Source organism: Solea senegalensis, linkage group LG2, assembly GCF_019176455.1.
Source record: "Solea senegalensis isolate Sse05_10M linkage group LG2, IFAPA_SoseM_1, whole genome shotgun sequence".
Taxonomy (NCBI): domain Eukaryota; kingdom Metazoa; phylum Chordata; class Actinopteri; order Pleuronectiformes; family Soleidae; genus Solea; species Solea senegalensis.
This window is the reverse complement of record NC_058022.1, coordinates 21,237,016-21,251,509: the sequence shown is the minus strand read 5'-3', so window position 1 is coordinate 21,251,509 and position 14,494 is coordinate 21,237,016. Positions and strand designations below refer to the sequence as shown.

At 37.7% G+C, this 14,494-nt stretch overlaps 1 protein-coding gene across 1 annotated transcript in view; it reads right to left on the bottom strand.

The window, feature by feature from the left end:
• Nucleotides 1-12,108, bottom strand: part of LOC122785298 (inactive dipeptidyl peptidase 10-like) — a 35,065-nt gene extending 22,957 nt beyond the window's left edge. The window contains exons 1-10 of the mRNA XM_044051035.1: nt 11,499-12,108; nt 10,944-11,098; nt 7,539-7,636; nt 7,321-7,444; nt 7,204-7,242; nt 6,253-6,360; nt 5,814-5,905; nt 5,472-5,519; nt 614-735; nt 123-170 (exon numbers count right to left, since the gene is read on the bottom strand). Coding sequence (XP_043906970.1) covers nt 123-170; nt 614-735; nt 5,472-5,519; nt 5,814-5,905; nt 6,253-6,360; nt 7,204-7,242; nt 7,321-7,444; nt 7,539-7,636; nt 10,944-11,098; nt 11,499-11,625 — 961 coding nt within the window. The 5' untranslated portion in view covers nt 11,626-12,108. The remainder of the gene's footprint in view (nt 1-122; nt 171-613; nt 736-5,471; nt 5,520-5,813; nt 5,906-6,252; nt 6,361-7,203; nt 7,243-7,320; nt 7,445-7,538; nt 7,637-10,943; nt 11,099-11,498) is intronic.
• Between the last annotated feature and the right edge of the window lie 2,386 nt (nt 12,109-14,494).

The following is a 14,494-nucleotide window of genomic DNA, read 5'->3' as shown; positions in this document are numbered from 1 at the left end:
CAATCATGCTGAAAAAAATATCTACGCAAACATAATTAAAGTAAAAAATACCTGATGCAATAGAGTGAAATAATCTAAACAGTAAATTTGTGTGCTTTTCCAGTGTCGATTAATGCACTTACTGTTCATATCACTGAGCTTGTGCAGAGATGATTGTGGGATTCCAGGACCTGGGAAAAAGTAGAACTGTAACTTTTTTTTGTACCTTTTATGTTTTTAATATTTGTATGATTTGTAACTTAGGGAAGCCTGCTAATGTAACACACATAATCAAATTTCACATCCCTTAACTGTATATAAATGTGTCTTTTTGTGAGTGTAGATGTGTTTGAGTGTTGTGTGTACAACTGACAAGCGGAGAGAGAAAGCAAGGATTCACGATCATGATTCAAAATGTAACATTGTTATGCAACACTGATTGTGACATTTTATACATTTTAGAGCCAGAATTGTGTCTGTGGCAACAATAAACTGAGGAAAGATCAAAAAGATGTGAAACAGAATGAGGAAGCATCTGAACACGTCTGCCTCCTCCACTCTTCAGTGTTACAGCTGTGTCAAACAGATTACATCACTTCACTGGAAACATGCGTTTGGGTGGTAGTGGTCTTACCTCTGCAGTTGAGGATAACGTGGTGGTTGTCGGGACTGAAGTGTGCCTCGTAGTAGGTACACTTTGATTTGAAGAGGGAGCAGGTGAGGCATTCTTTAAGAAAGGGCTCGACTGTGGAGACCCTGTTGGGGGAGAAAATAACAAGTCATAACAAGTCTTTTCAGATTTCAGAAGAAGTAAAAGGAGAGAGGGAAATTGCGTCATTTCAGATTTACAGTCAAGTTTAGTTAGCAAAAAACAAAACAATATTATTACAGTTAAGCTCATACAGCTTCTTTCTCTTTCAAATTAAATCACACTTTGACCTACATTAATGTAACCATTTCATCAGTTGTTTGGCAAACTATTCTAAAAAATGATTGAGTCCTCTGTTTGAATGCCTGGGATACACCAAGAGAACAGCAATGAAAGCCAACCAGCAACTTAAATTACTGTCAGTTGATGCCAAGGGGAAACTTTTTCAGAAAAACATTTAGAAACAAATATCATTCCAAACGAGTAGGCTGGTACTGTATATGCTGATGGTATAAACAGTTGATCCAATCATGACTTCCTGCTTTGGTGCTATCATGTGTCTAACCTACGTAAACATGACATATTTCCATTTTGTTACTGCTGTATTTTCATTCCAAAAAAAGAATAATGAACAGACAGGAAAGTCACTGATGTGGAGGAGGAGGAAAATGAGACATAGAGTGACTCAGTGTGCATGACGCACTGGACTGACAAAGCCTAGCAACACTGACTCTCAACCATGGACTTAATGTGGCCTGCCTTTAGAATAAACCCTGTACATTAAGGTTAAACAATTTGACGTAAATATGTAATTGCTATTTTTCACACATATGAATTGAGATTTGATTTGCTATATACATTTTAAGTCAAAGTTCAATTTGATATTGTATGTGTTTATAAAATGAAAACAAGAAAGAGTCTTGAGATGGCATTACAAATATTAACTATAGTGTAATATAGCCATTCCCAAACTTAACAAGCACATTGCAGCACATCTTAAATTCTAAAACAATACTCTTAAACTTAATTTTACTTACCTCATTTCTTTTTTTTTTATGAAGGTTTGAGAAAGACCAATCAGAATTGAAATGATTACTCCAATTATCGGGGAAAAACAATTGACAGCTGAATTGAAGCAACTTTTTTTTAAAAATGAATTTTTAAAACCCAATGACAAAAAAATATTTCCATTTGTTTATTTTTCTGATCTCTTGCTGCCCACCTGCAGGAACTGCATAGCCCTCCAGATTCATTGCACTAATGCTACCCTAATGCTACCCTAATCCTGCACACTTGAAAAAAAACTCTCTGTGTACCTCAGTATGGTAATCACTGCTCTAATGCAATGATGAGAATCAGAATAATTAATCAGATATGTATATTGTATTTCTTTAAATCTGTGTAGAACATTGAAACGAAACCATAGACTCATTAAATTGCAGCCCATTGTGTGTGTGCATGTTTTGTATATTCAGCACAGCAGCAATACTGCCTTCTCCTTCGTTTTATAAAACAGATGTGTGTAATGGACCAGACGAACATTCAGTGTGTCTCTGACATAAGAATCACGAGTCCTGCAAGAATCACACTTGACACATTCTGATATTAAATATGTCAGGAACAGATGGTCAGGTGATTCACTCGACAAATAACAACTATGGTAGGGGTGTAGTTATTTTCATTCATAGAACGGTGCCATTTCAGGTTGTCGACTGGAACTGGAAGATCATTACTCAAGCCAAGATCTTCTCTCTCAAACTGAATCTTATTAGAGTTTACGGAGATCTTTTCCTAACAATATCCACACTACAAGGCTACTATATTATTGGGGGTGATTTTAATTGTACCTTGAGTCCAACAATAGACCGATACCCACAAAATGCAAACTAAATGCTTGCATGAAATGGGAGACATTTAAGGCTTTCATCAGAGGAGTTTTTTAAGTCTAAAAAACAAAACATTCAGATGGAAGCATTAGTAAAGCAAATTAAATCACTGGAGATAGATATGACAATAGAGATGACATGGCCAAGCAGAGAGACCTGCTCCTTTTGAGAGGTACAGTACTTATAATAAATTATCAATAGGTAAAGCTGCAAAAAGTTTAATTTGGTTACTGCAATCTTATGATCAGAGAGAAAAACCTGGAAAACATTTAGCATGGAGAATTTAAAAAATACAATCGGAGAGAGCAACTAATAGGAGATCTTACAGTGGACCCAGTCGAAATGAATAGAATGATCATACATCAGAAAGCCCTCATACCTCAGAAGATGAGACACATTTTTGGACCAATTTCAGTTTCACTGACCAAAGATACAAAACAAAACATTTTGGACAATGATAGACAGTAACAGTTGAAGAAATATTGCAAGCTATTCAAAATATCAATCGCAGAAAAGTGCCAGGACCCGATGGCCTACCAATTGAATTGTATAAAATGTTTAAAGATCAAATACTTCTGCCACTATTAAAAGTAATGAATCTCATCAAAATGGATTCCTCATGACTGGTAAAGATAACACTGATTCTTCCAGTCAATTCTTATATTAGATTCATTCTTTAATGATCATTTTCAGGCTCTCCCAGGCTGGGTGTCTATTGAGCAATCATCAATCAACTTCTATTAAAACTGTATCTGTACTCTGCACACCGAAAAACCCTAAAAATAATGGCAGACAACCCATTTCTTAAAAAAGTCGCAACAACAGATTACACCCTCTCTCCGGTTTCTGGTTTTTCACTGGTTGAAGATATTGGGTGGACGGTGGTGTACGAAAAATAGAGGATATGTATGTGGATGGTCACCTTCTGACATTTGATCGATTATGTAAAATCTAAACATAAAAAATAATATGTATCCCACCAGTCACACCTGCAAAATCTCACACTTCTAAATCGAGAGGGGAGACGGGTCAAATATTTCTATTCTATACAGCTCTGATGTCATTCAAACAAAAGAACCTATTGCTGACAGGCTACAGGCATGGAGACAGGATACCAGGACACTCAATAAGATGATTGGGAATGTTTAAAAGTTGTTACAATGGTTCATGAGCACCTACATCACCGCTGATAAAGTGAATTGTTGGTCCGATGTTGGTGAGATAGTTTAATGTTTTAAACTATCTCATTTAATAAAGTGTTAAATATTTAGAAGGAGAGGGTACTGTTTCACTATGTATGGGACTGTCGCTAAATAAATCGGAAAATTGTTCAAACTATAACCAATATTGTTGTAGTGAGTGTGCCCCACCAAGTTAAACTTTGTGTACTGGGTATATATCAAAAGAACTTTGTTGTTAATTCAAAATAGACGGCCTTGATAGATTTTGGACTCCTGCAGGCCAGGGGGATGATTGCATCATCCTGGAGGAAAACAGAAATGCCTGCAGTGCAGAGGTGGAAAGAGTACTGAAATATTCTACTCAAGTAAAAGTACCACTATTTTGCTAAGATTTTGCTCAAGTAAAAGTACTGATCTAAAATGTACTCAAGTTAAAGTAAAAACGTAGCATGTTCAAAATGTACTCAGAGTAAAACTTTTTTAACAATGTTCTCACAAATCTCACATTAATTGTTTTAAAGGCAAGCCTTTACAAATTAAAGTCAGTCAGTCAGTCATCATCTAACCGCTTTATCCTCCACCAGAGGGTCGCGGGGGGTGCTGTGCCAATCTCAGCTACATCGGGCGATAGGCGGGGTACACCCTGGACAGTTCGCCAGTCCATCGCAGGGCCACACACAACTAGAGACAAACAACCATTCACTCTCACACTCATTCCTATGGTCAATTTAGTGTGTCCAATTCACCTAATCCCCACATTGCATGTTTTTGGACTGTGGGAGGAAGCCGGAGAACCCGGAGAGAACCCACGCACACACGGGGAGAACATGCAAACTCCATGCAGAAAGGCCCTTGTTCCAACCGGGGCTCGAACCCGGGTCTTCTCGCTGCAAGACGAGAGTGCTAACCACTACTCCACCGTGTGGCCCCACAAATTAAAGTTCTGACAAAATAAAATATGTAACACATTATGTATCAGTCAAAATGGGTCATAGGTCACAAATGCTTTAACTTTCTCACTCACTCAGGGATCTTAATTAGCGCCAATTTACCTGTCCTCGTCTTTCACCTGTCCTTGTCATTCACATCAGTTCAACATTTTTACTCAGCAAAGGATGTGGTTTAAAATGTAGCAAAGTACAATACTATAAAAAAAACCAAAACATAGTACATAGTAAAAAAAAAAAAAGTAAAAGTAAAAAAAAAGTACCCAAAAATCTACTCAATTACAGTAGTAAATGAGTAAGGAGATATGACTTATGAAGGAGATGACTTCTTGTACTGGAAATACAGAGTAAAATGACCAGAGGAAGAGCAAGAGTTTAAAGACTTATGGAAACATTTTCATACAGTATATATATATCTATATATGTATATAGATATATATATATGTATGTATATATATATATATATATATAGATTATGTGTTTTTGTTGTGTTATGCTATAAAAACCTGTTAAACATTTCAATAAACTGATTGTGGGGGAAAAAAAGGTTAACGGGAAAACTGCATGTAGGATTTTCCACATGAAAGTCTTGAGGAGAAGCTGGGTATACAGTATGTAAGAAAGATGTAGATCCCACAGTTTTGCTGGTGGGTGTGATATTTCTTTTTACAGAGCCAGCTTTACTGTTTCCTTCTGTTCTCAGTCTTTATTCTAAGCTCTGCAAACTGTCAAATGTTGACAAGAAGGTAGATAAAGGTATTTCAACACAATGTTTCACTGTTTCTTTCAAAAAAAGTTCTTCTGTACTGAAGTAGAAACTATATTGTACCTGTACATTTGGCGCTGTGTTGGGCCTTCCTCTGTGCTCAGGAAATAACTGGAAAATACAAAGATTATTAGATCCTATCTGAAATGGGTACATATATGTACCCATTTCAGATACAATAGGATATATACATATATAGGTGCATATGCATATATATATATATATACATATACATATATATATATATATTGTATTACTTTCATTTCATTCCAGAAGGTACAGATTATTTTACAACTTTTAAACAAAACTTTCTACCTCCGCAAGGTTAAAAAAATCAGCTACTGCAAAACTTCCCTACCTGAAGCACAACTTATGTTTTTCATCTGTATTTCAGTCTATGCTCACATTGTTTTAGTTGTTTTATCATAGGCCAAGATTTCAGAAACTTCCCAGCTTCCTGAGGTGAGGTGGCGGAGACTGACCTCTTGACCCTCAAACTGAAAAACACAGAAAGGAAACAAGACAAGTGTCTTGTCAACATTGCATCACCTGTACACATACAGATGTTTTATTAGATTTAAATTTAAATTATATAAATTCTTAATGCAGGGTTCAGAAGTGAGAACTAAGATATGAAAGAACATAGATAATTCAAATATAACCATTACATTGCAGCCTTTATGATTTGATAACTGCCTTTTTCAACTCCTGTGCTTCTGGATATAACATTTAAACATGGCACAATACAAGAATACGAAGGAGGCTTAAAAGGGGACAAGGAAGTTTGTTTCGGCTCAGAAAAAATGTCATTAAATATATTTATTTAATCAATAGTTCATTTTACCTCATTGGAGATCATGGTGATATGGTTGAATGTCCCACTGTCACCATGTTTTAAAGGTATAGTGATGAAGAATGTCGTGCAGTCTCCAGAAAACACTGGCTCTTCATTCTGGGAAACGAGACAAACAACAAATGTGTTAAACTTTTTCCAGAAAGAGTTGTCACACACTGTGAGTGTGCAGGATACTTAAATAAGAAATGCTCATGTAAGAAATGTTCAGCTACCCTCATTTTTGTTTATATTTAAAGATTGGCTAGATGTAGGATTGTTTTAGTATTATTCTTATCTTTCTGTAACACTGAGATGGGACATTTTAAGTGTTGATAAGAGCATGGGAAAAACGTATACAATTGAAACTGGCTAAACAAAGCCCCAATCAGTGATAACAGTAATCACAAAGGTGGTCATCAATTTGCTTTTTCCATCAGGCTTTGTTCACATTAACATAACAACGGGTCATTCAATGCATCATCTGACTTTGCAATTGAAATCCTGAATGCATCTACTGAGATATATAATGAAATGTGATTGCAAAAAGCAATGCTGTTGCTGCAAATAAAGAGAGGAGTCAGGTATACTATAAGATATTTATTTGAGCACTTGTCTTTATCTTACCTATACTTCATAGTACAGCTTTGATTGGTCATCATGTTTAGAAAAGTGCTCTATAAATACATAACAATTTTCAAGTCTGATTGTATTTTTCAAGCACTTCTGCTTAGAAAAAAGTAATTGATAAAAATGTATCAAAATTCATTATAACGTGCATCCTAGCAGCACCAGTACAATCAGTGCAATACTCGGTGCTATAGTGAGTTTACTCAGAGAAAATACACTGCATCCTCAAGAGATGTGACACGCAAAAAAAGTCAAGAAAGGCATTATATCTCATTACAAACCAAAATAAAACAAAGTAGAAATACAAACACTGCTCTAGAGTGTAATGCTTACCTGACGATCAAGCCACTTGTCTGACGTCATCACATGTTTCTGAATCAGAAAGATCCAGTTACCCCACAGTACATGTGCATATCTTTTGTTAGGCAGGTTCAACAGAAAGCCTCATACCTTTGTGCAGTCACCTGTGGTCACAATACACAGTGAAAGAATGGACAGATTTTGAGCTCGATTCACCCAACGCACACTCAGCTTATCCCGTGTTGCCCATTTCACCATGGTGATGTAGTAATCACTAGCGCAAACAAAGAGGGGAAGTAGTTGAGAACATATCAATATGATATTGCTGTCATTCAAATTAATATAATTGACTTTTATGTCACGTTTACCTCTTTTCAAAACTGTCAGGAGGTCTCATTTCAGTTGTTAGTGAACTGCCGTCTAGAGCGACAACATGGAGTTTGACAATGGGGTTGTTTTGATCCATCTATAGTAAAACAAAACAAAAAACAAACAAAAACAACACATGTGAAGAATTACACTCGCAAGCCAAGTTCAATGGCATGTGATATCATTGATGCACTCCAAGTGCTGCAGCAAAGCTGGTAAGCACTGAGCAACATGCTGCACTTTTTTTCTATTTCCACATGCTATCATACTAAACAATGCCAGTTGAATTTTATCAAAGATTGTGTTGCTGTTTGCTGTGCAAGCCCTGGGGCAAGCTGTGCGTCATCTCTCACTTAATCTTCTCTCAAAAATAGAGCTCAGTAGTTGACATGAGGAGGGAAATCTCAGGAAATGAGAGGAATCCATTACTAAGGTTACAGCCTCTCATGAACTTCTTTATTTTTTTATGTCATTTCTACGGTGGACGACAGGGGCAAACGCACTGCAACGACCCAAAACACACGCGGGAGGAGAAACGAGCTGCATATTCACAAACGCTGCGGATTCCCAAAATACTGGTAAGTCCCAAAATGCCAGCAAGTCCTAATACGCCAGCAAGTCTCAAAACATTTGCGTTTGCCCCTCTCGGCTGACAGAAACGACAATAGACACGTACTCAAAAATAGAAGTCCTCGGGTCTGTGAGAGCTCTCGTTTTCGTGCAGCTATACGACCAGCCGTTACGATGTTTGGGGACTACTTAATTGTTACTTTATCCGACTATTGTCAAGCTATATCCAACATTCATTTCTCTGTAGTCAAACTACCTAACGCTGAATTTTAACGCCTGAATTACTAAAGGCGACATTGACAATTAACGCTGCGTTTGTGTGTGTATCTGCGTCATTACCTCGTTTATGAAACCCTAGAGTTTCAGAACAAACAGTTCAGTCACTGCTGAGAAAATAGGGTTTTATTGTTTTCCTGGGCTCTGCGAAGCAGATCGGCACTTCCGTAGGTTGATGTTGTCATCAGTAAACCTCACCACTTCCAGTTGCGTACATTCAACTGCAGAAGAAGAAGAACTACTCTCGTTGTAGCTGCTGAGATGCAGAGCATCCACCGTGCCAGAGGGGGAGCTGTGTATCTGAGAGCTGGCCTACCAATTACGTCACTTCCAGGTACCTGGCCAATCACAGGACAGTGGGAAAGCTCTCGTTGGCTGGCCAATCACAACACAGTCCACGTTCTGGAGGTGTGGTTTTGGTCTGAAACAGCGCGGCTGACGAGAGCATCAGTGAGGAGATATTTTGATCGGCTCGTTTGCAGCGACGAGGAGGTTTTTAACCATGAAAACAAGTTAATATATGTAAGTAGACCTCCATAACTAACATATATGTGTGATACAAGCATTCAATGTCACCTTAAGGGATTTACAGTAAAAAGCCTGCCGTCAAGCTGATTTTTAAGGACATTGGTGTCCCGTTTTCAAAATAAAACACTCAGATCACCTCCTCAAAGGTATGTGTTAGAAACCTATTAATCGGACATAAGCATCTGCACAAAGCATGGTATACATTATCTGATAGTGTACTGTAAACCGGTTGTACTGTACAGTGTTTGAAAAAAATATGTCATATGTCTGCACTGCTGTGCTGTGGATATATGGCTTAAAGATACTATATAATTTGCACTGCATGACTTTCAGAGTTCTAGATTCACTGTACTTCTTCTTGTACTTCCTGGACATGTCTTGCTTGTAAAGTACATTTTAACCTCAGTGAGACTTTATCTGGTTAAATAAAGGATATACGGAGACTTGTTTCACAGTTATTGTTGGTGTTCTTAATAGCATCTGTGTTCTCACAGACAAAAGAAGGACAATTAAATCTCTGCTTGCTTTGAGTCCCACAGTGTTACCTCACTGACCCCACTCAGAAATGTGAGCAACAGACGCAATGTGTATGCATACAGTTTTACACACAGCGTGGGTGAATCTTAGATCAACACAGTGTTTCATTAACAACAACAAGTTCCAATAAGAAAACCCCGCCCCTCTATCTGTGGGTCTGATCTAGTAAATGAGAATGCCCTTTACCTTGTGACCCTCATTCCACCACTCTCCTACAACCAATCTCCAATCTAAGACTCATTTGCTGTGCTCCACATCCACATCAAGAGGAGAGGTGCGTTAACTTGCCCGAAGAAACCATATCACAATCCATGGCCTACCAGTCGAGCAGACCCAAACAAACTTCCTAAACTTCCTTGCCTTCAGCAGCAGGTCATTATTAGTTAATCAAGAAAGGAATTTTCTATTATTCATAACACTGGTTTGATGACAATAAAGAGAGATCGATATGTTGCAATACTGTCAGGATGTACAGGCTGTTTCACACTAGCAAGTAAGCTCATAGATCTTAGTCTCATTCTCATATTCTGTGTTTTCATCTCCTCTCAAGTATGCACACTGTCAGTTCCTAGCTGTCATTTCCCTGGTGTGCCATCAGCGGTTCATCAGCCAGTCTTGTCTGTAGCAAATAGCATTACAACATGCCTGCCTGCCATGCCGATCATCTTGTTGTCGTCTTTGAAGTACAGTGTGTTGTGTCTTTCTGCTGTCATCATTCATTGTACATCATCAGACACAAGGATCAGGATCACAACCCACTATTACCACCACTGTTTGGTTTTGTTTGTAGTTGCTGCTCAGAGGCACGAGCCCTAAGCTTTGATATCTGCCTTATATTGGCCAAACACCAAATACCCTTTAGTCTAACAGCAAATTATTCTGTTTAATCTGTATCCTGTGTTAATTAGTTGTTCATGCATTTGACTGTCTTGACTGAAATTAATCAAAAGCTACTTTCAGATGTACATTATAGAGAAGTACGAAAATTCTTGAGATTGTGCAGAGGGGGTCTGCCTCTGTCTCTCTCTCTTTCATTCTCTCTCCTCTCTCTCTCCCTCTGTGTGTGTGGTCTGTAAAAGTTGCTATGAACATTCTCTGGAAACTCATCCTGCATGCTCCTTGTTCAAATCTCTGGTTAATGTCTGAGATTATGATTTCTTCTTAAAGTCCTCATGACATGGTTCTCGGGTGTCCACATATTTATTTATGTTCAGTTAAAATGAGTATAATGTAGCTAATAGCGCCACTGCAGCTGCAACACATCATGATGACATAGGTTGTTGCATAACACTGTTATGGAGGATTCTTGCCACCAACTTCACCTGCATCTGTGGCGGTAACCTCAGAGGAAGCTGAGAGTGCTTGGATGGTAATGAATGTACTCCCCCAAATACAGGTTGAGTCTTCATCAACTATTTATAATTGCAAGCAATGTCTTTTTCTTGTTTTGCTCTGGAAGACATTGAAGAAAGTTTGGTCACTATGTTGCATACCTTTGGGTAAGGGTACTCCTTTCCTCTGGGGTAGAGAGATCCTGTGAAATGGGGCAGGAGCATGTTAGGGACCAGGGAGTCATTGATGGTGAGGTAAGCCAGTCTGGATCCATCAGGGGACCACCAGTGGGTCACCTGACTGTGCAACACTTCCTCTGGAATGCCAAGAGCAGAGACATCAGAAAATGTGGCCCTGAAGGCTTGTTAGTTGTTCATCTGAGACAGCATTATTGAGATACTACTGTACAGTCCATTACTGCACATTGGCCAATTAAAAATACAAATGAGAGAGGGCTGAGTGGATGACAAAAATGACCCTTATCCTGCACAATGGAATCTTTGTAGTATTAGGCTGATGTATTTCAGACATAATAGGAAAGTATTAATTTACTTTGCTTTAAAGTTTGTGAGTTAATAAATTAATATTTCAGTTGGTGGCCAGTTTCATCATTATTTATTTTATAGATGAAAACACAACAAAAAGCAATTATTTCTCTTTTTACTTTTGCTCAAGCTTGAATAGCATTGCATAATGTGTATGTCTGTCTCTCTTACCCTCATACAGCCAGTCTGCGATGCCATTGAACACAGTCCCCTCGTGTCCAGAGGATGTGAACCTCCATGAGCTGCTCTGAACATCAGTTTGGTAATAAATGTTGTTTTCAAAGATATATATCTGCATTAACAAAAGGTATACAATAGGATTACATTTAAAATTAAGCCAAAAGAGGTTCTAGTAAATCAATGAATTCATGTCAGCTGGAACCATTCCCCCATCTTACACACACGCCATCATCATTGGTGGTCACTCGTAGACGAGTATGACTGTCCTCCCTCTTGGTCCTTATGGTTCTTTAGATGAGCATAGAGGTCAATTCTCCTAATTATTATTGTGTAGTGTGAACAGGGGGAAGTGATGTTAGCAAGATACTGTAGATTTCACAGTAATCTTTTTAGACTGTATGTTTTTTTTTTTGGAAGAACTTTTTTGAAGAACAGAAATAAAATGCTCTAAATGTAAATGCTGTCTGTATTCTGGAAAAAGTTGTTTGGCCCACTGATGTTGCTTTTATGGTTTTAATTTGGACCAGCTAACAAGTAGGCAAGAATAAGATTAGTTTTAAGATACCACAATTTGATGTTTTTAAACTGATCTTATTATAATAATGTCTGGGACCACATTTTGGTCTTCATGAGGACTATTGGTCCTGTTAAGGTTTGTGTTAGTTACTCTAGTCTATAATGTCCTTTCACCCAATGGTATATTATTGTGCAACTTATAGTATGGTATTTGGTTCTGTAATAATTTGAATAACTGTAGAGATTTATAATATGTTGTACATGACTTTAATGGTGTCCGCTTGAGTTTCTTGAACTGAATCTATGCACATCCAAGAATTAAGGTGAGAGAACATTTCCATTCAGCAAATTGAGAAAACGTTCAGGGAGTGGCTCATTTCTAGTGATAACACAGACAAATATGTAGAGAGAGAGCTCATGATAAATTACTACTTTTGCTATTAGTTCTGCGGAGCTGTGCTGAGGGACTTGTGGGAGCGCAGGTTCCACAGAGGGCAGGTATAAATACTGAGGAAACGAGATAAATATGCTATCAAATGGTTAATTACTTTCCTTGTCGGCAGTGGAGAAAATAATGGACTGATAATTCAGCACATTATACTGTGTAGCGTCGAGGCATTACTCACACAGTCAGCTTCTGGTCACCCAACACTCATGGAAGATGTCTATCTTCCATGCAGCAACTGCCATGACGAGAATAACTCTTGCTGGCTTTTCTTCAAAATAATTGTTTAGTTTAGCGGGAGTATGCCTTTGCTTTCAAGACAGCAGCAGTCTTTGATCAGCCTTTAGCTTGGAGCACAGAGGGAGAGTGAGATGAATTATAGATAAAATGTTACATAGGGCATTAAACATTGATTTTTCAGTCTTGTGCATGTAGTGGGGCCTCTTCATCTCAAATGATGAGTATCTTAATGAAATACAAAGTGAAGGTGTTTCTGGCTGCACTCTTTTCCACGTGGATGAATCTGCAGATGACTTTTTCGATCAACCAATAATCTGTATGCTATAAAAGATCATACAATCCATAACAATTAACACTGATAAATATTGAAGTATTAGACTTTCTTGTTTTACTCTGTAGAAAGTATTTCAAACACCAAACTCACAAAACATCACCGTGTAACTGGCCGATGGAGGCAACTCCCTTATGCTGTTGTTTAAAATAGCTGATTTTCCATATGAATGATGGTTCTGGGTGTGAACATTTTATAAAATGACAGAAACACCAGTTTCCTTTTGGAAAAGGCTGTCTAAGAGCGATATAATGCAGCAAACTTATTTAGATGTTGTAGACTTAAGCAGCCGTGGATTATATTCTATGATGCTTTTGTTAAGTTGATGATTTTTAACTGTGTTTCAATCCAACAGTTACAGTGTACAGTCAATAAAATCATATGAAAACTACTCACCAATTGTTGACCTTGAACACCCCATGAGGCAAATTGAAGGACTGAGTTTGACACCTCTGGAGGATTCAGCTCTCTGACTTCTCTGATGCAAAGACAGTAATGAACAAAACAAAATAAAACATTGCATTTGTTTACATTTGTCAACAACTGCAACCATTGACTTTTTATCATGATTTTAATTTATCTTAGATTTTGTGCTCAATTCTACAGTTGAGGTTAGTTATGTTTATCAGCCTCATAAACAATTAGCCCTGATTTGCATTCATAATTCTCCATAACATAATACCAGCTTCCAGAAAGTGAAGCAGAAATAATTGTAATTTGGAGGGAAGCAAATGTTGTTAAGGCTTAGGCTAAGTTTCTCACCTTGTATGGAGGTTGTAGATCAGGTAAGATGCTAAGAAAGAATACTGGTAGACCTAAAAGGCAATCACAAAAAAAGTATTCAAACAGTTTTTACCGCACATTATCAATAAATAGCATCTGAAGGTGTTTCATTTGGTGGCAAATAAAGTATCAATAACAACAGCCACAAACATTTTTTTTCATTATTATTTTGGTGATTCTTGGCACTCCAGCTTTTCCATTGGGTACTTTTGTTTCCTCACGTTTGTTACTCTGATACTCATCCAAAATGAGCTCCTCTCCATTTAATTTGACAGTAATGTCAGTAACAGCATGGTTTTCCATTTCAGAAGTTGTGACAGTGAAGTGAGCACAGTGCTCTGTTGTGCTCTGCTGCTCAAATTACAAGAAAGCTGGAAACAACAGTGCTGCTTTCCACACACTGCAGCTGACGAATCTGCAACAGCACAATTGGAAAATAATATTCCAGAAATACAAAAAGTATGGCATAAAAAAAAGGTTAAATTTGAGCACCTATTGCCTATTACAGCCATTAACACACAGTACATTACACAGTACAACATTACTGGAATTCAAACTGCATTCATACGATTCAGTTAATTTGGCAGCAATAATAGCTTCAAGTCTCCTTGTTTAGAGGGTCAATGTCTCAGATTGGAAAACGGGCGATTGCTTCAAAAATACCTTTGTAAA